At 46.1% G+C, this 26,732-nt stretch overlaps 2 protein-coding genes across 4 annotated transcripts in view; one reads left to right on the top strand and one right to left on the bottom strand.

The window, feature by feature from the left end:
* The first annotated feature begins 5,550 nt into the window (after window positions 1-5,550).
* On the top strand, window positions 5,551-19,366 carry Plekhb1 (pleckstrin homology domain containing B1). 2 transcript variants are annotated; one of them, XM_051192359.1, is made up of 8 exons: window positions 5,551-5,699; window positions 7,034-7,109; window positions 8,354-8,506; window positions 9,072-9,174; window positions 10,278-10,317; window positions 13,451-13,555; window positions 17,656-17,755; window positions 18,261-19,366. In XM_051192359.1, the coding sequence occupies exons 2-8, from the start codon at window positions 7,073-7,075 to the stop codon at window positions 18,395-18,397; spliced, it is 675 nt and encodes a 224-aa protein (XP_051048316.1). In that variant the 5' UTR covers window positions 5,551-5,699; window positions 7,034-7,072; the 3' UTR covers window positions 18,398-19,366. The 2 variants fall into 2 exon arrangements, with proteins under 2 accessions (XP_051048316.1, XP_051048317.1); XM_051192360.1 differs by lacking the exon at window positions 13,451-13,555 and having other exon boundaries at window positions 5,583-5,699.
* Window positions 19,367-22,227: 2,861 nt separating this feature from the next.
* The window catches only part of Rab6a (RAB6A, member RAS oncogene family), a 37,314-nt gene continuing 32,809 nt past the window's right edge, over window positions 22,228-26,732 (bottom strand). For both annotated transcript variants that reach the window (XM_051192358.1, XM_051192356.1), the window contains exons 7-8: window positions 25,746-25,812; window positions 22,228-24,251 (exon numbers count right to left, since the gene is read on the bottom strand). In XM_051192358.1, the coding sequence (XP_051048315.1) occupies window positions 24,187-24,251; window positions 25,746-25,812 (132 nt within the window). In that variant the 3' untranslated portion in view covers window positions 22,228-24,186. The remainder of the gene's footprint in view (window positions 24,252-25,745; window positions 25,813-26,732) is intronic.

Genomic DNA, 26,732 nt, shown 5'->3' with positions numbered 1-26,732 from the left:
TTTAAAAACTAATAAATACAAAGCAGCTATTCATGCAGGGAAAAAAGATCCGCACACATAAATAATAATAATTTCAAAACTAATAAATATAAAACAGCTACTCAACAGCAATCATCAACAGGTCTATAAACTCCCAAGATTTATGTTAAAGAGGCATTTCTCTCTGGAGAAAACCAGCACTTTTTTTGAGGCAGGGTTTGCTATAAAGGCTAGGTTGTTCTGAAATTCTAGATCATCCAGCCTCAGCTACCCGAGTGGTGAGATTACAGGCATGCACTGCTACACCATGGCAGCTCACACCTTTCATCAACTTATTGAAGCCAGCCATTGGCTAACACTCCAGGGACACATTCAAGCATTTGAATTCAGTATTGGTATTTGTGGCTTTAGTTTTCCCAGCATCCTTCTCCCTCTTGTCTCTGCCTCCTTCTTTACAAGACTGATGGAGACTCTCTTCCCTGAACTCTGCACTGCTCTTGGAGAACCTTCCCACTTCTTCCAATTGCTAAATCTGGAGAGTGTAATCTAGATGTTTGTACCACTCCCAACCTCCACCCTCCCATCCCTCCATCCCCCACTGTGGAAGGTGCCTAGTTGCCCATCTGGGAAGAGAGGAGGAAGAGTTGGATAGAAGCCAAGGCACTTGGGTCGGGATTCTGAGGCCACCTTGCTTGGTGGTTCCTTCCCCTTCTCTCTTTCTAGTTTTCAGGGTCCTTTTGCTCCACCCAGATAGAAATAGTGGGCTAGACAAGGAGATGCTCTCAAATATTGGTCTCTGGCAGCTCTGTATCTCCCTAAAGTTTTCCTGAGTGTAGGCAGGTGGCGGCGGCGGCAGCAGGTGGTACCCTGTAGTGTCACAGTCCTACTGAATGCCTCTAGTAATGGGCCATGCAGCCTTGCAAGTGTTACAGATTTTGTGAAGACTTAGGAAGTTGGGATTCCTCAGTCCCTGGCTGTGGCTGGCATTTCAGCTTTCAGGCAGACCTACTGTCCTTAGCTCTTGACAGCAGCCAGTGTTACAGCTGACCTGAGGTGTCTGTGATCCTCAGCCCTGAAGACTTCACAGCTCTCTGGAACTCCTCTGTGGCCAGGGCCTTTCACAGACTTCGTTCTTGCCATCTCTCTGTTTCTGTCACCCTTCTTCCTGCCCTGGCCACTCTCTAAATATTCAGCTGCTCTTCTTCAGCTGTCAAGCAGCTAACTGCCTTGCCACTTTCATGGCCTGGCTGTCAGTTCCCCTGCTGTTTCTTCCCTTATGTCAGGCACTACTGACAGAAGCTAAGAAACTGGGAGAAGCTTCCTATTAGGCCTAATGTGCTGCACCAGAGAAGGAATGTGCCTTTAGGTGAGTAGATGAGACTGAGCGATCCTCTTAGACAGCCAGAGACCTCGTGTTTGGACCACTCATGGCCTGGCCTCTTTAGAACCAGTCATAGCCATAGAGTTTTACTTTTGGACCTATCACACCTTTGCTTCTGTAGAGCAGTCCTTTTGTACGGCCACCAGGGGGCGTGTCTCCTCTCGCGTAGATGGAGACAGACGTCTTAGCCGGGTCATCTAGAGTTCACCGTGCCTTGTAATCCAAACTGCTGGAAGCAGCCTGGGCCGAAGCTACTTTCAGGGCTGGCGTCATCAGCTGTTATCAGGAGCTGCCGTCATCAGGTGTTATCCTGCTCACTTTTGCCTACTGTGGAGACTTCAAGACCAGTTTGCAGCCTCCTGGCTGTTGACGCAGTTAATCAAGGCAGCCAGAGCAGCAAGGGAGAATCATAAGAGCTGCTAATGAGGGAATCTGATCACCCTATGCCCAAACTGGAAAGAGAACATCAAAAGTAGTGTCTAAGTGAGAACTTAAATCATTATCATCGACAGTAGTAGCGATTATAACAGTGTTTTAGCAGTTCTAACTGGCTAAGGGTTCCAGGGAGAAATAGCTCCCTGTTTGCCTTACTCCCCCATTTCTGTCCACTCTTTTTCTCCTTCCCTCCACCTCCCTTCTCCCCTTTTCCTTCCTTTCCTCTCTTTCTCTCCTTCCTCCCATCCTGGCTATAGGGAGCAGAGAAGTTAGTTAGAGTTGGGTAGGCTGGGACTTTCTGGAGACCAGAGGATGAATTGAAGGGACAGAGATGAAAACCAGGGAGATTTGGAAGGTGTGGTTGCACCTGGGGCTGATGAGAGGGGATAAGCTGTCAGCTAATAGGATCTATTGTGGTGAATCCCCCAGAGAGGCACGCACTGCACGGAAGGCTGGAGTTCTGGGGTGGCTCTGGTTCAAGATTAAAGAGCCAAGAAGGGAGGCTTAAGGAGCCTGGCTGCACAGCCAGGGCTGGGGTGACAGGCAGTCTTATAGGCCTCAGAATAAAGACGTAGCTGCACCTTACACTAGGGCAGAGAACCCACTTTGCCCCTCATCTCCTGTCTTCTCTATCCCACTCTCCTCCCAATTCTGTCTTGGTGAATACCACCTCGGAATCACCAGGTGACTTGACCAGGAACTGGAGGGCAGAGGAGATCTCAGTCAGGAAAACGGGTGTGTGTGTGTGTGTGTGTGTGTGTGTGGAACGGCTGGACCCAAGAGTGACTTTCTTTACGGCCGGTGTGGCCCCTCCCTGCTCTCCCTTCAGGGCGCACTTGGTAGCTCTTTCCTGATCCCTTTATCTGAGGCTGCAGAGCAGAACCCCACCGCTGGCACCTTCTTGGGAATGCTGCTGTGACCCACTGGAACCATGAGCCCAGCAACTCCGGTAAGGGATTCTTCTCTGGGACAGGAGGGAGTTGGGGCGGTGGTCCTTCACAAATAGGTGGTGCCCTGGTCACCGGCATTCTCTGTCTGCTCCTGCATAGCTGGGGATTTGAACTGAGCTAGTCAAAGTTGTGACACTGGAGGGGCAGATCCAGGAGACAAAATATTCCTCTCCTCAAATCCAGCCTCTGATCCATTACCACTGCATCCTAGGATCTTCTAACCCACTAGTCAAATGACCTAGCCTCCTGTCTCAAAAGTATCTCACCCAGGTAGTCACTGTACTGCGATGTCCAGGCTGCCACCCACTCCTTGTTATATCCTGGCAACTCTGAGCTTTGTCCCTTGCCAGTCCCCATCTCCCCAACCCCTACTCATCTTCTAAATGTACCAGACACCCCTGAACTTTCTACCAGCACTTACTTGGGGTTCTTAGGTCCACACTGGAGAAATGATACTGACCCTTCAGACCCCCCCCCACAGCCTCCTCTGAAGCCTTTCTGAACACCTTGGGCGAAGAGAGACTTCTTCCTGGTTGGCTACTTTTACCTTCATTCTCCTCTAGCAGACTGGGAAGGCAGGCTCCTACTGCCCAAGAGTGCTGTGGTGCTTTACACAGCTAGAGAATGCTACATCTAAAACCAGGACAGAGCCTGGCATCTCTGATATATACATACATACATACATATTTGGTCACAGTTTTGTTTTTGTTGTTTTTTTTTGTTTTTTTTTTTTTTTGTTTTTTTTTTTTTTTTTTTTGTAATGGGTTAATATGTAACCCAGGACAGCTTTACCATGGAGTCAAGGTTAGTCTGGTATTTTCATTCCTGTTATGTCAGCCTCAAAAGATGGGCTACCACACTCAGTCTTTTTTTCACTCCAGTAGAATTTCCCCTTAATTTTGTTTCTGGGGGTGTGTGTGGTTTTCTTCAGTTTGTAAAGGACTTGGGCTCTTTACATGGGACTAGCCTTGTGGGGCACACGACCATGGGTGTAAGCTGGGACAAGGGTGTTCAGTCCTTTGGACTTCAGGACAATGTCTCTTTTCTAGAATAACACAGTTCTTTCATTGATGGAGATTAGAGCTTCATGTATAGTTTGGGAAGCACAAAGTTGCTGAATATAAGCAATTTGGAAATGTTTCTGGTGATTATGGGTGTGGGACTCTCTTACATTTTGAATAAAATATGTAAAAATTAAAGTTACATTTATCTCTGTGTGTGTATGTGTGAGTGCACATGTGTTTATGTGCTTGTCTGTGCATCAGTGTAACCCTGTGCTTCTAAAGGTCAGAGACAACTGTAAAACTCAATTCTCTCTTTCCACTTTGTGGGTCTATGGATAGAATTCAGGTCATCAGGCTTGGTGGTAGGCACCTTTGGTTGCTGAGCCATCTTAATGTTCCAGAAAACTTCCTTTTCTTTATAATAATAATAATTATTATTAGGACTCTTGCTATGAGGCCCAGGCTGGCCTTGAACTCACGGAATCTTCTGTGCTTGAAGCGTCCTCGACACTGAGACTCCAGAGTAGCTGTGAGTACAGGCCACCATGTGCTATGTAAATTGACCTTGTCTTTGTTTTTGCTTCAGTACTGGAGATGAAACCTAGGGTCTAACCCATTATAGTCCAGCTTTATCTCTAGGCTTCTCTTCCTCTTTCTTCCTTTTTTTAAAATTTGAGATGGAGTCTAAGTTGCCCAGACTGACCTTAAACACAATCTGTAGCTCAGGCTGGTCTTGAACTTGTACTCCTCCTGCTTCTCAATCTCCCGGGTATCTTGGGATTATAGATCTATACAACCAGGCCCAGCTTCTGCTAAACTTAATGTCCTGTCCTTGGGTATCATGAGGGCAGTTTGTCCAGCTACCATCTATACGTGGCTCCAGACCTTTGGGGCATGTCCCTTTATCCTTCCTCCCTCCCCTTTCTGAGTCTCTTCTCAGAATGAGACCTAAGCTTTACATTCTTTCTGTTTTTATTTAAAATTTCTTGTTTTTAAGACAAGGTCTCGTTATGCAGCCCAGGAACTCTATTAGATTAGCCTGGCTTTGACCTTTGATGATCCTCAGCCTCCAGTACTTGCCTCTACCTCTTGAGGATTACAGGCCAGGCTTGCTCCATGAGACAAGGTGGCTTGGGATTCAATGGTCAGGAGAGGCCGGAAGGCAAATAAGCCATGGGATCCACCTCTCTTTCTCACCAGGACTGCCATACCGGCTTTTAAGATGTGGGTTCTGGGCATCTGAACTCAGTTCCTTGCCACATGTTTTTGTTTGTTTGTTTATGTTGGATGTCCTGAAACTCACTCTGTTTTGGCTAGGCTGGCCTTGTACTCAGAGATCCCTCTGCCTCTACCTCCCACTGCCCAGCCATCCACATGTCTACTTAAGAAAAGAAAGTATTTTATGTCAAGGACGGAGTGTAGTTAAGTACTTGGGACGTTCTGGAATACATCTTAATACCAAAAGGGCAAAATTATTTTATGAAAAATAAGTGGACAAATCAATGTCTTAATAGAAAAATAAGTTGGGTGTGGTGGGACACACCTGTAGTCCCAGCTGCTCAGGTCGATCATTTGAAGGGCAGCCATGGAAATATAGACAGATCTTTGTTTCAAAATGGAAAAGAAAAAGAGAGAGAAAGAAAATAAAAGCATATGTGCAGCCTCTTACCCCTTCTGGGATCAGCAGAGGACTTGCTGCTCCAGGCTGCTTCTGCGTAGGACTGCAGACTACAAATCCCAGCACGTCTCGGTCACTGAATTTCTCCACACCACGCCCCCTCCCTGGGTGTGAGTTGGGTCTGGAGGGCGGGGCCTGGGGGCAGTTAGGTCCCAGGCACAGCCTGGGGAGTGCAATCCCTCTAGCTCTCTGGGGTACACAAAGCGCAGTGCGACTGGCTGGGGTAACAGCTTCATCGAGTAGCGGGCATTTGTGGCAGCAGGTGTGGACAGGTGGGTGCATCCAGGGGAACTTGAGAGGGAATGTGCACTTGACTGTAAGATCTATGTCAGCTTGGAGAGGGGAATGAGCCAGAGGAGAAACACAAGAGGCCAAGGCTTCCACTCTAGGTGTGCCAGCCCTAGTTGCGCGGCAACAGGTGTGAGCAGGTGGGGGAAGGGCTGAGGCGCCTGCTTGTAAATAAGCGGTCCTTTAATAATAAGAGAAGCACCTGAACTCTAATCCAAGTTCCATCACATACAGGGATGTGTCGTTGCCCCTTCCGCCTCAGTTCTACCACCTGTAAAGTGAAAGTCTCCCGCTTAACCTGGCTGTTTGGGGAGGTTTGCAGTGGCTGGCAAACTTCGATGCCTTTTGGAATTACCTGAGGTGGGGGGCTTTAAAGACTAGCAGTGCCTCACCCCATGCCACCCCTCCCCAGTTATGATTCTAAGCTGGCGTGATCCTGCACATAGCGTGGTGGTTTTTTTTGTTTTAATTTTTTTGTTTGTTTGTTTTTAATTTTGTTGGTTTTGGTTTTTTGAGACAAGTCTCACTGTGTAAGTCTGGCTGGCCTGGAACTCATTATGTAGACAGGGTCAGCCAACAATTCACAGAGCTCTGCCTGCCTCTGCCCAGTGCTAGGATTAAAGGCTATGCTGCTACTCCTGACTGGAGAGAGGCTGAGGTGGCTGGGTGTGGATCCTGGCACCATTGTTTTGTAATCAAGGAGGTCTATGTCGCTTGGACATCTCCAAGCACCAGTTTCTCTGTCTCTAAAATAGGAATGATGGCAAGGATGGCTGGGAAGCTGAAGTGAGGTGAAGGCAGAAAAGCGTACCAAGCACCAAGCTGTGCTCAGTGACACAGCTGTTATTTTATGTCCTTCAAAAACGGCCCCTGTGGGTTTCCAACCTGAGAGAGGCTCTTCCTGTCATGGAAATTCATTGCTCTGACTCTGATATTTTGTGCTGGTCCCATTTCCAAATCCTATTTTCTAACATCTTATGAGCTTTAAGAATTCCTTGCTCTCATCTTTACCTGCCTCATCCAGGCCAGAGGAGCTTGGAGCAGGGACTTGCCAAGGTTCTGGAACTGAACCTGGCCTGAATCCCAGCCCCCCACCCCCATTGGGTGGCTGCCTGCTGACCCCAGTGGGACAGTGTGCCCATTCTCTGCAGGAGCAGAGCCTTGGGGGATGGGGCAGAGGGTGCCTGGCCTATGTTTGTTTACTGACATAGCCTGGCATGGCTCCAGGATGGCTCTCTAGGGAGGACAGGGCTGGGGGCTTTCCTTCTCAGGAGTTGCATTGAATTGTGAGGTCTGTGTGTCCTGGCTCCTCTGACAGGTCCCACCCGACTCCACCCTGGAAAGTCCTTTTGAAGAAATGGCCCTGGTGAGGGGCGGCTGGCTGTGGAGACAGAGTGAGTGATTCTGGGTCAAGTCCTTGCCTGCCTTGCACCTGATTCTGGGTCAGGGAGGAGGGAAGCAGTGCACTCTACACATCATGGCCAGTATTTCTCCCTCTTTGTTCATGCTCTTCTGGGCCAGCTAGATTCCCCTCCTTTGAGGAGCCCCCTCTGCCCCTGGCACACTAAGCTGGGTCAGAGGTTCCCATCTCACTTCCCACACTAACTTACAACACAACTGTTTTCACCTATCAGTATTCCCGCCTCCCTTCCCCATTCCATACTGGCTCCAAACTGTAACCCTTGAGGTACACAGACTAAGTTTGATACCTTGTGTGTCCATAGCCGCACAACCCTTGCGGGACACAGACCAAGACCCAGAGCAAAATGAGATACATCTCTTTTTCAGAACCATAGCTCCAAGAAGCCCTCTTTCTTTTGGGGCAGGGGTTGTGAGGCATTGTGGAATACAAAGTTCCATGAAGCTCTAGTTGGCCCCAAACTCACCACATGGCCAAATATAACCTTGAACTCCTGTCTCCACCACCTGAGTGCTGGGATTACAGGCATCATGCCTAATTTTACTTATTTTCACTCTGAGATGGGTCTTTCTCAGTAGTCCAGACTAGCCTTGAATTCCCTTCAGCCTTCAAGTGCTGGAACTCTGCACCTGGCTAAGAAGCCCTTAAATGTTTTGCACATCCTATTACCATTTCAGTTGTAAAATGTCTAGAGTCACAATGACACCAGCCCTCCCACCCCCCATTATCCAAAGTGCTGTAAACTGAAGAAGAACTGGGTTGGAGACCTTTGGGCTGGGAGCCGCCAAATCCCTCACTCCTGTCCATTCTCAGTTCATTTGCCAGACACCAGTCCGGCTGGGGTTTAGGACCTCATGTCCCCAATGCAGATCCCCAATGTGGTGTAAGAGAAAGAGACAAATGACTGTCACTCAAACCAGAGGTAGGAGACAAGATAGGGAGAGGCTTCTGGAAGGGAGAAGTCTTTGCCTTTGGAAGCTCCCACAAGTTGGTATGAGTGGCCAGTCACATCCAACACTTCTATTGAGCCTCTGCTATGTGTCAGACCAGTGGCTGGCAGGGATGTAGAAAAGAGGCCTTGTCCTCATTTCAGAGAGTAGATAGACAAGAAAAAAGTGTGGGGGCCAGAGCTGAGGGGACGTGGGGAGTTCATATGGGGCTCTTGCCCCTAGCAGGGTCAGGGTTCAGCTTCCCTGGTGGGTCCGGAATATCCCACAGGCTCCATCCTTCGCCGCTGGAAGCGGAACTGGTTTGCTTTGTGGTTGGACGGCACGCTGGGTTACTACCATGATGAGACGGCCCAGGACGAGGAGGACCGTGTGCTTATCCACTTCAATGTCCGAGACATAAAGGTCGGCCAAGAGTGTCACGGTGAGCAGAAGTACTTCTTTGATGGAACTCTGCCCATGCTCAGGGTCTGTCCTGTCTGTGTCTGAGAACTGCAATTGGAAGGCTCTTGGTTGCTTTCAGAGGGCTCCCACACATACTTCTGGGCCTTTGCCAACTGTAGGTCAGTTAGCTATGAGTTAAGGACTGGTCCTTGGTTGAGTCCTACCCTATACCCTGTGCTGTACCCCAGAGGTGAGTCCAGATAAAATGCCTGCTGGTACTTGAGAGTGGATGAAGATGAAGGAAGCACAGAGAAGTGATGTAATTGTCCTAGAGTCACACAGTGACTCTAATGCTTCAACCAAGACTGAAGCCATAGTGTGATACAGTAACTGAGAGATGCACTGGGAAGCCAGTAATCTGGAAAGGTTGGAAGGGTTTGGAGGGTACTGCAGACTCCCAGGAAAGTATATGGGATCAGAGGTTAGCAATGACCAGCAAACTGGACCCCAAGAAGACAATCCCTACCACTGGGTGTGGTTTCCCAGGGTGGGGGCCTCTAGGGCCTATGTTTCTGGAATCCTCATATGTGTGTGTTTTCTTTCAGATGTGCAACCCCCAGAGGGCAGGAGCCGAGACGGCCTGCTGACAGTGAACCTACGGGAGGGTTCCCGCCTGCACCTGTGTACAGAGACTCGGGATGATGCCATGTGAGTGGATTCATGGGATGTGTGGAGTGGGGTATCTGGATGCAACCAAAGAGGGGGTTAAGACCAGTTAGGAAGGTTTTATCATACAGGCTGAGCAGAGGACTACTGGTAATTAATTGGTGAATACACAGAGAACTCAGGGATGGATGCACACTTGCTTTGGGTGCTAGGCCCCTGGACATTAGGAATCAGATATTTGGCAGCCTGTAAAGTGATTCCCTCACCCAGGCCAATTGAAAGGAGCAGGCATACCCCGTGACATCTCAACAGACCTTGTAAGAGGTGCCCTGGTGGTAAGACTCTGAGCTGAGGGGTCAGTTTAGACCTGCTGTTAGAATCAACTGGTAGTGACTAAGCTGGACACTCCAGTATTAGATGCAGCTCATCCTGGGAAGCTGAGGACATTGTCCTTAGTGCCATCTATTTCCTTACATTCTTCCCCTTCCTACCCTAAGCCTGAGCAGCTTGGCCTCTGCCCTGGAGAAGAAGGAAAGAGATGGGTGTGTGGCTGTGGGGGCAGCCAAGATCTGGGCAGATAGCATAGAGCTGCCTTGTCCACCCCAGCCAGATGCCATGGCAACCAACAAAGGCCCAATTGTCCTGTATCCACTGGGCATTCCTAAGGCATGGGTCATGGCTCTGGGAAGCTGTGCAAGTCAGAATGTGGAGGTGGGTTGTGGCAAGCATCACACAGACATCAAGACTCAGATGGCCCCTAAGAGACACCCCTAACCTCAACTGGGATAACTGAGGGGAAAAGGGGGGTAATGATGGTACACACCTGTAATCCCAGAACTCAGGAGGCAGAGACAGGCAGAGCTCTGAGAGAGTTCCAGGACAGCCAGAGCTACACAGAGAGACCCTGTCTCATAAAATCAGAAACAACAAAAAACAGACAAAGCAAAAACCAAACCCAACCAGCAACAACAAAGAGTTATTAGCTTACCTCAGGGACCATCCATGTGACTAGCTGCTTTTGTCTGCCTGAGAGCTGGGAGAGGTGGGGGCTCAGGGCTGGGTTGGGGACAAGCATCTACAAGGTGGGAGCCCCACATGCCTACCCTGCAAATCTTTCCTCATGATCTCATGGGTTTGCTTTGCAGAGCTTGGAAGACAGCACTGTTGGAGGCAAATTCCACCCCGGTGAGCCCCCCACTTTCTTCCCCTCCCCCTTGCCCCACATGCCATGGAATCATGGGTGACTCAGAGTCGGTCTCTGCATATTAGTTCAGTCTAGAATGTAGACTCAGTCCCCTGTGGAGAAGGGAGAAGTCAGCAGGTGCTCCCAGGAGGGAGGGAGAGAAGCCTCCATGAAGACTCACTGGAGAGTTGCAGGGGAGTTAGGAAAGGGGGGTGCATGTGTCAGTCATGATGTCACTCAGGACAGTCCTGTGAGGCAGGGTTATTGTTCTCTTGGCACATGGTTAAGACTAATGCACACAACAGATATGTATTGGGTTCTTAGTGTGTGTCCGTACCATGCCAGGGGCCAGGGATCAGACCAGAGGATGCAGGCTCTCCCTGCCTGCATTCAGCCTAGAAGGGGCCAGATATAAAACAATGACTTAATTAATCACTCCATTTTGATATCAGCCACTGCTCTGGCAGAGGCATGCAGCATGTGACCCTTTTGGTGGTCTAATCCAGGTATGAGTTCACTTGAAGCTGAGACTTGAAGGATAAACATAAATTGGGTGAAAGGTGGGGGCTGTGGTGAAGGGAACAGCTTTCCAGGTAAGAGGGAGCAGTATATGCAAAGGCCTGAAGGGGTTAAGATGTCAAGGTGGCTGAACGGGGTGAGAAGTGGTGGGGAAGGAAAGCTGGGGTTCAGGCCCGTGCCTGTGCTAATAATATCATATTGATTATTTTACTTTTTACTTAGAGCATCATTTTGAATCTCAGGCTAGCCTTGAACTCATCATGCAGCCCAGACTGGCCTCAGACTTGCAGTGCTCCTCCTGCATCGGTTTTCCAAGCGCAGGAAGTACAGGCATAAACTACCATGCCTTGTTCTGAGAATCCTGGTGTCTACTAAGGGCACCAACAAGCCATTGACAGCCTTTAAGCAGAAGGAAAGAATGGGCAGACCAGATAAAACCTGTCTTAAAATCTTTGAAATAATTTATTTATATGTATTGTAGGTGTGTGTTCAGGTGTATGGAGGTCAGAGGTCAACCTTGGGTGGTGGTCCTCAACAGCCAACACTTTTTTTTTGGTGCTTGGTTTTTGGAGGCAGGGTGTAACAGCCCTGGCTGGCCTTGAACTCACAGATCTAAATCTCTCTTTGCTTCCCAAGTGCTGGGGTTAAGGGTGAGTGTGCCACCCCTTGCCTGGCTCAGCCATCACCTTATTTTTTTGTGACAGGGCTACTCACTGGGACCTGGGGCTCACCAGTTTAGGCTGGCTGGCCAACAAGCCCCAGGGGTCCTCCTGTGTTTGCTGGGATTAGGTACATGCCACCATGCCTGCTTTTCACAGGTATGCTGGGGGTGGAAGTCAGGTTCTTGTGCTTGCAAGGCAAGCACTAACTGAGCCTTCTCTGCAGTCCCAGCCTTGGTTTTTCAAAAAGCCATCCTGAAGCTGGTGAGGCAGTGTGCACTTGTCATCCCAGCATGGGAGGCAGAGACAGGACAACTCCAGTCTTGGGGTCAGTCTGAGCCAGAGAGCCAGACCCTGTCTAAAAACAGGCACAAAAAGCCCAGCTGGTAGGAAAGGAGTGAGCAGCAGAGGGTGAGAGTGAATACCCAGGGGCCGTCTCCCAGCAACAGGCTGCAGTCTGGATTAAGCCTTACTGGCTGACAGGCTGAGCAGCACAGGCATTTAGGAGATGCAGGGAAGAGTGCTTAGTGACTGACCATTGGTCACTAAGGAGAGGGTTTGAAGCATGGCCTGAGGCCAGACTCCAGAATCTATGCTTGCTGCTTCTGCCTGTGGCACAGTTGAGACTTCTCTCACCTGCAAAGTGTCTACTGGGAAATAACAGAGAAGACAAGACAGTTAGAAACCCTCTTGAGTATACCCACCTGCTGAGGGCCAGACACTATGCTAAGCCCCTGGCATGGTTATGCCATTCATCCTCCAGCAAGGGCTGGGCTTGGTGGCAGTTGGTTTATTAGTCCCACTTTACAAATGGGGAAGCTGAGGTTTAGAAAGAGGAGATGGCTTGTTCAGAGTCTCACAATCTTAAGTCACTGGAGGAGCCTTCACTGGAGACTTGGTTAGTGGACTTAGTGAGGAAGCTGGCATTGGTAGCTATGTGAGCAGAGGCAGGGAAGATGGATGTGTATGTGTGCATGTTTGCAAATGTGTGCATCCAAGGGCTGGAGAATAGCCTGGTTGGGAGTGACATTGGAGAGATGACCTCTGAGGTCATCAGGTTCAGGTCATGAAGGATCTCAAAGTCTAGTTGGGGAATAGCTTTTTTTCCGAGGCTATCAGAGCGGTTGGGGACATTAACACAGAGTGCTGCAGTCAGACATTGGGGGCCACCTTGGGTTTTCAGGTGGGAGGTGGTTGTGGGAAACTAGAAATAAGGAGAATCAAGAATCATCAGGGGGAGGAGCCAGGTTGGCTAACCATCCTCTGAGCTCCAAAGCCGCCAAGCCTGCCCAAGTAAGTGGTACTGAAGACAGCAGGAGGAAGGAGGTGAGGGCTGACCGTTCTGCACTCTATGACTCTATGAAGCTGTCTTGATTCCCCTCTGCCTGCCCTACTGACCCCTCACCTCTGCCTGGACCTCCATGCTCCCTCTCTACCTGTCCATCTGCCTGCTGTGCTGACCCCTGACCTTTGCCTGGCCCTCCATGCCCATGTTCCATCTTTTTGCTCCCAGATACACAGGCCTCCAGGCTCTGGCTTACTGGGGCTGGTGCTTGTGTTTGTTTTTGTATTTGTGTCTTTCTGTCTGTCTGTATGTATGTTCATATTTGTGTCTGTGGACTTCTCTGTCCCTGAGCCTATGCAGGAGTGACCTGTGCTTTGTACCTCTATGTGCCTCCCACTCTGGGAGAAGGCTCATGGGCATATAGTCACAGAGGAGGCTAGAGAGTGCATCCCTCCGTGCATGAAACCAAGGTGGGGGAGCCAGAAGGAGGCCATTTCTCCTTCCTGAGTGATTATTGACACCCCTTTCCCCACCTCTGACCATCCCCCAGCATATGAACAGCTGGCACAGGACTCTGGTAGGGGCCTAGTAACATCTCCTAGTCCCTTTAGTTGTTAAGGGCATCTGACATCTCCCTCCCTCTCCCTTCTTGGGTTTCTGTGGCTGGAGCAGGCCCCAGCTGGAGCCACCGTCCCACCCAGGAGCCGTCGGGTTTGCCCTAAGGTCAGGTGTACGACCCTCTCCTGGAAACCCTGTAAGGTTGAGAGGCGGATCTGGGTAAGTGCAAGCTCAGCCCTTCCTGCCTCCTTTCTGGCCATCAGGATAAGCCTCCAAAGCTACCTGTCCCATCATTTCCCTGTTCATAGATGTCAAAGGCTCACTTCCCCTTCCTCACTGGACCACAGCTGGCTTTCAAGGCCCACAGCTGGCTTTCAAGGCCCACAGTATCCTCCTAGACTTGCTTGCTCCTCACTCCTGTGCTTGCTCTGCTCTCTGCTGCTGCTGCTGCTGCTACAGTTCTCACCTCCTCCTGCTGATACCCATGCTGTCCTCTGCTTCCCAAACCTTTAGCTTTGTTCACCTGGCCAGTGGATGCTCATCTTTAAAGAACTATCTCAAAGGCTGCCACCTCCTCAGTGAGAACTTCCCAGAGCTGCAGGCACTGCCACTTAAGACATAGACCACTGTCACTGGTTTTTAGCACTGGCTTCCTTCTGCCTGGCCTGAGTCACTTTATTCCTGTCTTTGACCCGCTGAAACAGGAACTTCCTCCAAGGCAAGGACCAGGACTCATTGGCTCTGCCCAGTATGGGGCTAGGTATCAGCATATGCTTAGTCAGTGCTCAGTGATGGGAACAGTCTGTTTGTACTCCCTTCATAAGGAACTGGTACAAATAGGTCACTGAATGAGAAAGAAAAGACAGGAAGGGACTTAGTTTGGATCTGCCCTTGCCCTGGGTGTTTCTTGGAATCAGGATGTAGTAGTTACTTTTCTTATCATGATGAACAAATATCTCACAAGAAGCAACTTAAGGAATGAGAGATTTATGTTGGTTTATACTTTGAGGGTACACTCCCATGTGTGTATGTTTGTGGGAGTATAACAGTGAGAATATGAGGCTGCTTGCTCACATTTAGCCAAAGAGGAATGCCAGTGTCCGGCTGGCTTTTTCATTTACCCTTTTTATTTAGTCTGGAATTCCAACCCATACCATAGGGTGGTACTGCCCCATTCAGGAGGGGATCTCTAGAAATCAGGACAGAGGTATGTGTCCCAGGTGATTCCAAGTACAGTCAGCCAGCACATAGGTTCTGGGTCTCAACTACTTCGTTGTTCCTAGGACTCAGCATAACACCTGGCCCAGTGCTATGTGAGTGAACATGGAAGCTTGTGGTCTTATCATGTGGTCAATTACAAACTCTTTTCTTGCTCATTGATGCTGTGTTTTAGAATTGCTTAGGGACTTACATGACAGCAACACATGTTGGTATTCTCTGTGCAGTGGAACTTCCTAAGTGGGGTGGGGCCTAGAAACCGTAGTATATTTACATACATATAAATGTTTCTGTGGTGTTGGGGATTGAGCTCAGAGCTTCACACATGCTAGGCAAGCACTGCTTCCAACATTCAACTATATATACCCCTAGTCTGGAAATTTGCATGTTCAAAACTAACTTGGTATTGGTTTTGTGTCTCAGTGGAATACATGCTTACCATGAGGGGCTGGATTGATCCCCAGCATTTCCTAAGGGGTGAGGCTTCTGGTGGTTGCAGCATTTAGAACAACTGAGCCCAGAAGTACTTGGTCAGTTAGCAGATGTAGTTTTGCTAAAGTCTCCCAGGATTAATGAGAAACATGCTCTGAGATGTTACTTAGTTCATCACAGAGAGGCCTGCAACTTCAAGTGGCAATGCCTAAAACTGGAATTGAAAGACCATAAACCTATGAACACAACAGTTTTAGATGAGACCAGAATGTTATTTACATGTAACACACTGATTGGACATCACTGTCTCCGCCCACAGGAGGGGCTGGGCCCTAGGAGAAGCCCTAGGGCTTCTGTTCTTCAGTAGGTCTCTGGGGTGACCAGCAGGTTGCCAGGTACTCTGAGTTTTCTTCTGGGCATCCCAGAGCTGGAGGGACAGGAGCCCTGGAGAGACATGAGGTTGTATTTTCCACCCACTCAAGAGTCTCAAGGAGGCCAGCTCACTGCAGCTTCAGGGCAGATTCATGTAGTAATGTTGATTCCCTGCCCTCCTTTGAGGATTCTTGAGTCTTCTCCAGTCTGACTTCTCCCTAACCATTCCTTTGAAAAACACATCTCCCCTACCAAGATCACTCTAGTGTCCAAGTTAATAAGGCCAAGGGCTTACTCTCTTGGCATCGGCCAATATGTCAGACGAGCATACTGAGAAGATAAAATCCTAAGACCTGGTGGCCTTGTGAAGGGCCAGTGTACAAAGACAAGAATGCCAAGAGATGGAGATGTATCTCGTGGCACATGCCTTCCTAACACGCATAAGAAAATGCTGGGTTTGGTGTTATGGGCCTATAATCCTAGCACCCAGGAACTGAAGCAGGAAGTTTGTGAGTTCAAAGGCAGCCTGGGCTGTGTATCACTCACTCACTACCCCCAAAGAGCAAAGGTTCTAGAGCTAGGCCTAGTGGTGTATTCCTGTAACCCCAGAACTTGGGAGGTAGAGGCAGGAAGATCAGGGGTTCAATGTCACCCTCATCTACAGAGTTCAAGTCCAAGCTAGGCTGCATGAAATCCTGTCTAAAAATGGAAAGTTCTTGCCATGACAGCATGAGGACTCTTGAGTTAGACCCCAGAACCCATGTGAAAACAGTGGTGTTCGATACAATCTCAGTGCTGGGGAGGTAGAGACAGGAGCATGCTGGGGGCTTGTTGGCCTGGTAGTGAGGGTCAACCAGCAAGTTCCAAGTTCAGTGAGAAACTATCTCAACAATAAAGTAGAAAGTGATTAAGAAAGACATCTTGCTTCAACCTCTGACTTCTGCATGCACACACACCTCCACATGTACAAAATGGTAGAAAGGAGGAGAAACCCCTTAAGATGCCTGTATGATTTCTTGGTTCAAGTGCATGGTGCTGGCATTTACAGACAAAACAAGGCTGTGAGATGGAGAGCTAGCACAATCTATTTGTGTTAGTAAAGTTAGACACATAAAACCCTTTAAAAAAAGATTATTTATTATATATACAGTGTTCTGTCTGCATGTATGCCTGCATGCCAGAAGAGAGTACCAGATCTCATTACAGATCTCACACATGGTTGTGAGCCTCCATGTGATTGCTGGGAACTGAACTCAGGACCACTGGAAGAGCGGTCAGTGCTCTTAACCGCTGAGCTATCTCAGCGTTTTTGGTTTTTTTGAGACAGGGTTTCTTTGTTTAGCCTTGGCTATCCTAGAACTAGATGTGTAGACCAGGAGGATGGCCTCAAACTCACAAAGATCCATCTGTTTCTGCCTCTTGAGTGCTAGAATTAAAGGTGTGCACCTACACCACCACAGGCTGGAGCTTCTAAAGAGAATTGGGCCATTCTGGTGTGGACCCTCCAGGTCTGCTACACCCCATGAATAAAGTGGCAGGTTTGGATCGGCAGTTACTGTCATGCAGGATCCCCGGCTGGTGATATAAATTGAAGGCCTTGTCCTTAAGTAGCACACATCTGGGGAGCAGGCAGAAAGGTTAAGACAAAGGGCAAGGAGATTATCCAAGTCACAGAGAACCCAGGAAGAAATGCTTCTGAGACCAGGAGGACTTCTGGAGCAGGTAACTTTTGAGCTAGGCTCTGGGAGGCTAGTAGAAACCTGAAGGGGAGGGCAGCACTCCCACCTCCTCTGTGCCTCAGCCCACGGCACTGGGTCCTTGGTGCTGTGGTGATGCCTGTCTTTAAGGGTCATAGGTAGTAAAGAGGACCCACTCTGTAGTAGATGCTTCATAATCGTTATTTCAATGCTCTTCCCAACTCTTCCTTTCTTTTGCCCCAGTCCTCCTCTAATTCATGGCTAGGACTTGAAAATAGTTCTCTTCCTGTGGCTAGAAGAGCAATCAGCTAGTTTTATAGTGAGAGAACTATAGTTGTTAGGCCTATAAAGGGAATTTGGGAGCCATGGAAAATCTGAGCAATGTAGGAGGCCAAGGTAGGTGAAAAGGTATCACTGGGAGCTAGATGTAAAAGCTGAAGTTTTAGAAGAAGGGTTATGGTCTCGATGGGGAGACAGTGCCTTTTCTGTCAACTTTCTGGTACCCGGGAAGGAGGGCAGGCAGCCACAGGAGAATGATGGGGTCAGGACCAAACCCAGACCTGGAAGTTCCTAGGCATTTGACCTGACTGGACTTCCCAGGTACGCGTCTACAGCCCATACCAGGACTACTATGAAGTGGTGCCCCCCAACGCGCACGAGGCCACATATGTCCGCAGCTACTATGGGCCGCCTTATGCAGGTAAGCACCCCTGGCCTACCCCTTTGCCCATCACAATCCTGTATCAGACCTTGTCCATGGCCTATTAGTGAAGACTAAGCTTTGACCTTTTAGGGAACATGTATTTTTCAAATCCCACCAGTAGAACCCTCTGGATCCCAAGATTCAAAACAGCCATCCCTGCTGCTCTGATCTCCCAGCCGCCCTGTGCCCGGCCCACTCAGCCAGACAGCCCAGCAATGACATTCCTGTGCTGCTGGCGACCCCAGGTGGCTATTTCAGGAATGGCAACAACCTCCTTCCTAGTCTCAAGATCTTGGTTACTAGTGTCTATCCCCAGGGGCCCAGGGATCCTGAGGTTTCCTGTAGCATAGTCCCAGCAAACCATATTCACTGAGTAGCAGTGAGTAAGTTGAAGTGGCAGGTCTCAAAGTCTCAGTTTCTCTGGGGAGAAGAAAGGTTATACCTTAACATGGGATTGGATTAGGATCACAGGTTGACTCTGACCTTTTGGTGGTTCTTACAGGCCCTGGTGTGACTCATGTGATAGTGAGAGAAGATCCCTGCTACAGCTCGGGAGCCCCATTGGCCATGGGCATGCTTGCTGGGGCTGCCACAGGAGCTGCCCTAGGCTCACTCATGTGGTCACCTTGCTGGTTCTAAGCCCTGGGGCTCTGACCTCTGGATGTGCATGTAGAAAGCAAGACCCTTTTCTTCCTGCTATCTACCATTTAAACCCTGCCTCATTTTGACATTCTCCTCTCCATTAAGCTCTCTACACCTAGCCTATCCCTCCTACCACTTAGCCTCCTTCCTCTCAGAGGAAACTAACATCTTAGGCAGACTGATGCCCCCTGTTGCCAGACACCCCCATAAATCACATACATTTGGTTCCAAGTATCTGAGGGATCGCAATCACAAGTAAGCAACAAAGCTAGTTATCAATCTGAGGACACATAGGGGCAAGGAGCAAGGCAGGAGGTCTGGGTGCTGTTGGCAGCAAGAATGAGCAGAGGACATCCTTCCATGTCCAAAGAATCAAAGAATAGAGTTGGCTTGGGGTTGAGGCAGGGTTTGGACTATTGCGTCCTCCAGGCTAAGGAGCTTGCTGGATAAAGATGATAGGAACTTTTTATGGATTTCAACTATAATGAGTATCTTGCCTGTTTTGTCAGTACTGGCACAAATCATTACTCCACACATTAAGTTTGGCACCTTCTTCCCACTACTAGCTTCTCTGTGATAGTTGAGCTAACTAACCCCTGGGTTTCCTGGCTGTGGGATAGGTGAGCTCCTTGGGACCTCCAGCCTTAGAAACTCGCTTCCATTAGGAAATGCCTTTCTGATCCCAGGAGCTCAGCTCTCTGAGGCTTTTTCTCTTCCTTCACTCTGTGGGAGGTGGCATTATTTCACTCTGGGGCCTAACCCACCTTGGCAACAGCCTGGGGAACCCCTCATGTGCCTGCCTGTAGGTGGCAAGCAATCTCTCCATTAGATCCTGTTCCAGACCTTTCCACTGCCGTCTCAGTTGCCAACAGAAAAGCTAGAGTGCCCACTAATGTTCCCCATAGATGAGGGAGGGCTCCATTGGCTCAGCTGTAGACTCTAATAAAGACATGACTGGCTCCCAAACTGGCTCTGGTTGTTTTGTTTCTCCAGGAGGATCTATTTCCTCAGGACATTTTTGTGGCCCTCCATTTACTGATAGAGTGCATTATGAAGTTGGATGGAATTGGTGACAGCATGTGAGCTCAACAATTTGGGACTACTCATTTTTAGACCTTGTTTTTCCTACCCAGTAACATGGCAGATGGAAGTTGGCCATCTCTGAAGACTTAAAAGGAGAGGCTATGCCAGGGTCTCTGTTCTATGCCCTGAGCTGACAGATAACCCAGAGCTGGCACTGCGTGCTGATGTTAGAATATTTGTGTTATGTGTGCATACATGCATGCCAGGTCAACAGCCATTGTTTTTATCAATATTCACCTTGTTTTTGACATTTTTCACGGTTTGGCTAAACTGACTGGCCAGTAAACATCAGGGATCCTCTTGCCTCTACCTTCCCATGGCTGAGATTTTCCACAGTATATTCCCCACCTCAAGTAGAACCAATTAATTGTTCTCATAGAAATCTGGTGGCTAAAGACAAACAGAACCTGCCTCAGGCTTCTGGAGGCTGTCAAATGGCAGAACTCCCTAATAAAAGTGATTTAAGCCAAAGAAAGGAAAACACAAGGCGAGCAGGACTAGAAGCTAGATTCAAGAATTGAAAATGAGACAACACCTCTAACAGAAGAGGCTGTCATCTGTCTCAAGCATAGGCCCTGAGAATGACCATATATTGTGGGATATCTGTACACTGTGTGAAAATATATTGCTGTGACTGATGTAATAAGAAGCTTAACAGCCAATAGCCACACAGGAGGTATAGGTGAGAACTCTGGGAAGAAGGCGGGGTGGCCAGCCAGGGACTGAGAGAAGACATGGAAGCAGCAGGATGGGCAGTACATGACAGAATGTAGATAAATAGAAATGGGTTGATTCAAGTTACAAGAGCTGCTGGGACAAGCCTAAGCTAAGGTTGAACTGTCACAGTAAGTCTCCACGCTGTTATTTGGGAGCTGATACAACCATGTACCAAGCTGAGCAGAGGGGTAAAATCTTACACTGAAGAGTTCCACGACCCATAGGGCCAATCCTCTAAGCCTCATCCCATTGCAGTATCTTATCTGTTTTCATCAACTCTTCTTTCTCGTCACAATTGTAGAGCACTAATGCTAGCTCTGAAGACAGCTGAACTAATAAGTTCTCTGGCCTGTGACCTTTATTTTTGTAATGGGGCAGAGGGGCAGGAGAGTCAGATGTTGCTGACCAAAGTCAGATTATTTCCTTTGTTCTGTAAATGGTCAGAAAGTGAATACTTCAGACTTTGGGGCCATACGACCTGTTTTATGTCTGGAGAGATGGCTCAGAGAGCACTGGCTGTTCTTCCAGAGGACCTGAGTTCAATTCCTAGCAACTACATGATGGCTCTTAACTGTAATGAAATCTGGTGCCCTCTTCTGACCTGCAGGGATACAGAACACTGTATACATTAAAAAACAAAACACACACACACAACAAAACACCCCCCAAAAAACTGTTTTAAGTGTTCAACTGTATCTGAATGGTTTAAAAGTATGCCTGAGTTCCAATAAAGCTTAAGTTTATTTATTTTTAGTTTGTCAAGATAGGGTTTCTCTGTGTCATTCTGGCTGTGCTGGAACTCACTCTACAGACCAGAGTGTCTTCAAACTCAGGATCCACTTGCCTCTGCCTCCTGAGTGCTGGGATTAAACGTGTGTGCTACCACATCCAGCTAAAGTTTAAGTTTAAAACTAGCAATGGTCTAGATGTGATTAAAAGCCCTGCTTGCAAGGTTATGCATCACCCCAATCTAAGACAAAAGTTTTGCTCTGTAACCCATGCCTACCTTAAACTCACAATCCTACTGCCTCAGGCTCTTGAGTGCTGCATTTACATGTATGCATCACTCACTGCTAAAAAGCCATTCCTTGCCTAACAGCAATACAATCTCCTCACCAAGTTAACATCACAGAGTACAGATGGTATAACTTATTCACAAACCTAGGCTATAAAGTCTGTGTGTGATATAGTCTACTCTCTGCTGGTATCATAATCAACAGAACACCACAAGCTTAAACACAAAAGAACAGTATGACCAAGAGACATAGTAACCACATGTATAAGGATCTGGCTGGTCTAACATTTGAATTTTTTTTTGGCTAAGCAGAACTACGTTTTAAAGTAACAGAAAGTACAACATCTATTATTGCAATTATGTACTGTATATAACTGTATGCCTCTGCTTATATTTGACTGAAAACAAAACAGATTATACTAACATTACCACAGATCAGACATTTTTGTGCTATTACCCAACATCATTTTTTTTAGCTCAGCTGTAACTGTGTAAGACTTTGTTTGATATATGGTCCATCACTGACCAAAATATCACATCTGGTGCATGACTGTTTATCCTACTGTTGTCACAGTAAGGGCTGTCTCTCAAGTTGCAACCCCCTTTTCATACTCCTGAAAAGATTTCAGGCTTCCTGCTTCTTCCCCACATCTGTTCTTGCTATTCATTTACTTATTTTACTTCAAGTGAATTTTATAGCTCTAGGAGGGAAGAAGCATATGCATACTCAGCACACTGGCAGGAATGGGAAACCAAGTTAATAGCTGTTTTCTTGTGTTTTATTTATATGTATTTGGCAGCAAAATTGTGTTTAAAAAAAAAAAATCTAGACTATGAACACACTTTACTGCTTCAGCTGAAGAACCCCAAGCTAAATAAAAAGAGCAATATGAAAAGCAGCATACTGGTTACTTTAAAAAGTAACATAAAAAGAATCAAATGCAACAGTGTAGGAAGATAATCACCGCCCCCCAGTCACAATTCCTTCAAATAAAGAATGTGAACCATCTGCCATATTTAATTGATATTTATTTCAGGACATGCCATGTCAAAATAAAACAAAAGAGTCAATCCTTGCTTTTAACAATAATATGTATTATAAAAGCACTTTACAATACCATCCCATCTTTGAGTATAAGTTACAGGGTATGTGGGCTAATGATTATCTGAAAGTATTTCTCTATTCAGATCCATAATCCAAGTGCTCTCCAAGTATTTATTACAAGGTGACAGTAAGTGAGAGGAGGAGGAAGAGGAGAGGAGGGGAGAGTTGGGTTTTCCCAGTTAAGGATTGTGTTGCAATGAGGAGGTGAGGAAGTGTGAAGTTACTTTTGTGTTTTTATCATTACACTGTGTTAAGTAATGCTTACAACATAAACTCAGCAGGCTTCTTCTGAGCTAGAACTCACAATGTTTTCCCTGCAAACAATGTATTTACAAATGTGTTTATTAACTTACACAGCAATCTCACAATAACTAGTAAAGATTAAAGGGGTGCACTCCTAGTATAATTGTTTGCAACGCTTCAAGGGAAATACATATTGCCATGGTGATGAAGCTCTAAATACTCAACAAAACCTAAAATTTCAAAGTTAAAAAAAAGGCAAAGAAATAAATACCAAAGAAAAGATTAATTGTAGCTTAAATACAAAACTAAATTGCTAGTTAACTTATTTATATTGATCTAATAAAAAGCAAAAACAGCTTGAAAGACCCAACATTTTAAAAATGCTAAAAAATAAGGCATAAATCTGCATTATAGTCATTTTTATTTCCATTCTCTCCTTTCCCTCTTAATGCATGCTTTCTCTGATCAGCCTCTAGGAGCTTGCAAGGAAATTATTTCCATATTCAAATTTGACCTCAAATGTCCAGAGCAGAGGGGTATTTGCCTTTCTGTGAGGGTTCTTTTGTTGGTAAACTTTATATATCATTATTTCTACAGCAGTTTTCCTCATGTCAATTTATATTTTTCTGCTGATTTTAAAGGAAACTGATTTTTACAATGCCTTGTCTTCATAGCATTTTTTTTTTTTTTTTTAAGAAAAGAAACCCAAGTGAATCTACTGCTTTAAAAGGTGTTGATTTTTTTTTTAAAGACACTACTTTGACAATTCAAAAACTTGGGGAGAACTGTTTGAACTTTTATAAATTCTCCATGATGAAATAAATATTGAAAAACAGTTCTGACATACTTGGATACTCTTCTTTCCCAGAGTGTATAAAAGCTCATGTGAAAGGAAAGGATTACTTGCTCTGTTCAGAAATGTTTTATGCTCCTTTACCTGTAAGCACTAAGTAAATTCATTAGGACTCATTTTGAAGACACAAAAGAACCAGTTCCTCATTCAAACAGTGCCCATCATGACAGCAATAGCTGAGTTCTGACCTCAAAGAAGGTCTATCAGTTTATATCAGTGCTGGGGAATAATTTTGGACAGTGTGGCTCATGGCCTGGAGCTAATGGCATCTGTAAAACCAAAGATAATTCCAAAGGGCTTGGCTGGACCTGTTTGCCACCTCTTGTTTGTTTAGGGAGGGTATGAACAGGAAAAGGAGAAGGCAGAGACAAGAAAAACTGGGAGACAGAAAGAAGTTAGGCAAATGCAGCTGTGAACACATTGCTCCTTAACAAGCCACATTTACACTGCTGAGATTTTCTTCATTTTAAAGTACATCATCATAACATTAAAAAGGGAAAAAATGTTAAGAAAATGTATCTAATCCTGAAAGTTATCACGAATATGCTGAATTGTTTGGCTTTTTAAAAATATAAATAATGAAGACACTGACTTTTTTGTGCTTGTGAAGCTAATAGATCATCTCCACGAAACAGGCAGCAATGATGAATTGCAATACGTTATTACTGAAGGGAAAAGGTTCAAGCCAATATTCACACTGCAGTCAATGAAAGAATATGGGGGCCAAAGCAGTGAGCTTCCGCAGAAGGGTTGAAGATGCCAGGGGAAGATTAGCAGGAACAGCCTCCTTCACTAACTGGTTGCTCCTGAGGCTTTTCCAGTTTTATGTCAATCACTGAAATAAAAGTTAAGGAGTCATATACAGCGAAGTACAGTTCTAACTCAAGTGAACTCTGACATCTCTGGCAAGCTCTTTATATTTGACTTTAGAAACTATTCAATCATTATTTCTAGATATATGTATCTTTTATATGTAATAAAACTAAATGAAATGAGTCCTATTCATGGGAATCTATTCTAAGAAAATTATTCTACATGAACAAAAAAACTATATGAAGATGAAATTCCTTAAAGAATTATATATAGTAAGAATAATTCAAAATAATTCAAATAAGGGGGAAAATTTATAGTGTTATTCCAACTCAGAATTTATATGAAAAATTAGAAAATGACAGAGTGTCATGAAATCTTCAGTTTAACAAACTTATCTTCATGTGAAAACATCCAATCAAAACTCTTAGAAGTAACTATCATTATTAGATGTGCTTTGCTATGCTGTTTCTAAAGTGCGTGGCTACAATACAGTTCAAACCTGAGTAATTTCTTATGCCAAGTCTGGAAAAACCCAGAGCCAGAGGGATTTGAAATGCAACACCATGAGACTGGGAGTCTTCAGGTTTTTTTTATTATTAAAAAGCAAGTGAGGAAACCCAGAGATCCATATGAAAATATACTTAGCTGGTACATGCCTATAATCTTTATACTCAGACGGTGAAGGGTCAGAAGTTTGGAGCTGAAATCAAGACTGTCTCAAGACCAAAAAAAAAAAAAAAAAAAAAAAAAAAAAAAGGAAACAAATAAACCCAAAATAAAACAAACAAAAAATTAAAAAACCCCACCCCACCACATCCCCACAGAACAGAAAAAAAAGAGCAAGTGCAGAAGTAACAAAATCTGAATTACAGTAAGAAGTCCATCTGGATAACCAGACTTAATTAGCTACAGAAACCAATTTCTACATCCAAGGTAACAGCCAATCAACTGTAACAGTTAATCTTGATTGGCAACTTGACCAAATCCTTAACAGGAGATAAATGACTGACTGAGAATGTTTCCAGAGGTGTGAGGTGTAAAGACCCACTTTGGATATGGATGACATCATTTCACAGGCTGGGGTCCTGAGCTAAATAAAAAGGAGAAAGAGAGCTGAATGCTAGCACTTACCCCTGCTTCCTGACTGCAGACCATGGCTAGTTACCTCCCAATCTTGAGTGACTCTGTTGCTGTATCTGCCCCACAATAAACGGCAGTATTATCTTAATAGTGAGGCAAACAAATCCTCTATTCTTACCTGCTTTTGTCAGGTGGTTTGTCCCAGCAACAAGCAAATAATAAACATCTCAAGCATGGCTCCAAAGCATAGTATCCAAAAAAAAAAAAAAAAAAAGTTGGCTCTCTACATAGACCTGGCTGTCCTGGAATTCACTGTGTAGACCAGGCTGGCATTGAACTCATAGAAACCTGTGCCCCTGCTTCCTGAATGCTGGGGTTAAAGGCGTGCTCCACTATACCTGGCTAGACAATAAACTTTAAGAAACAAAAAGGATACTGTCTTCTCTGCTTCTGTCCTGTGTGCTTTCCATTCCAGGTAAAGCTGCAGCAACACGTCGGAAAAGCTGTGAGAAGAAAAGATATTAAGATGATGACTATAAATGGCAAGTAGAGGACATTGCTTTTTGGTTACTCCTCCCTTAGATGACTGCATCAAGAAGGCAAATTAAGACCTTCAAGATAACTGATAGTAAGGATTTATTACTGTCATCTTACAGCTACTATATAGTGATAAAAAACAAATCAATGATCAAAACTGTTTAATAGATCTGACATAAATACATAGTAACACAGTAACTGGACAAGGGAAACTATGCTCTGGACATACACCAGATCTGCAGGACCAGGAGAGGTCATAGTAAATGTAGGGATGTGAAGGATCTATTTTATTCCCATCTCACTTCTTTTTTTTTTTTTTTTGGAGTCAGAGTTTCTCTGTATATAACAGCTCTGTTTGTCCTGGAACTCACAGAGATCTGCCTGTCTTTGTCTCCTGAGGGCTGGGGTTACAGCTGTGTGCCACCACCGCCCAGCCTTATCCCAATTTTTACCCTCAACCCCAAACCGATCTAATATGTAATCCTTACCCTTACCCACTCCGTCTCTCCCAACTAACTAATCTCCCACTCTTACTAACTAAAATTGAAGTCTACTCCAATAAACTACCTGTGGTTGTTCATCTTCAACTATGAACTGGATAGTATGACTTCTGTACAGTGGTGTAATCAAACAGCTATAGTTTCTATGTCAATAACCTAACCCAGGAGACAACAAAGCACTTATACCAGGCACCCTGAGCTTCTGAACCACACACTCAATTCTAGCATATCCAAGCCCCATATGAATATTGCAAGTACTTCAACTGAAAGAATACAGAAAACAAACCCATAATAAAACCTCTAATGCAATAAAACCACAAAAACCCAGGTAACATAACTTTCAAAAAACTATTAACCCTCCAGTAATGGCATCTAGTCAAATAAAA

This window comes from Phodopus roborovskii, unplaced genomic scaffold (genome assembly GCF_943737965.1).
Source record: "Phodopus roborovskii unplaced genomic scaffold, PHOROB, whole genome shotgun sequence".
In the NCBI taxonomy this organism is placed as follows: Eukaryota; Metazoa; Chordata; class Mammalia; order Rodentia; family Cricetidae; genus Phodopus; species Phodopus roborovskii.
Note: the sequence above shows the minus strand (reverse complement) of the source record. Positions and strands in the feature narration are given on the sequence as shown.

What these genes read in the sequence shown, in the direction of transcription:
- Plekhb1 (XM_051192359.1), top strand. Translation starts at nt 7,073, where the DNA reads ATGGCCCTGGTGAGGGGCGGCTGGCTGTGGAGACAGA. An exon ending in CGGCTGGCTGTGGAGACAGA is followed by an intron (nt 7,110 to 8,353) that starts GTGAGTGATTCT and finishes AATATCCCACAG; the next exon opens with GCTCCATCCTTCGCCGCTGG. An exon ending in TGGAGGCAAATTCCACCCCG is followed by an intron (nt 10,318 to 13,450) that starts GTGAGCCCCCCA and finishes TGGCTGGAGCAG; the next exon opens with GCCCCAGCTGGAGCCACCGT.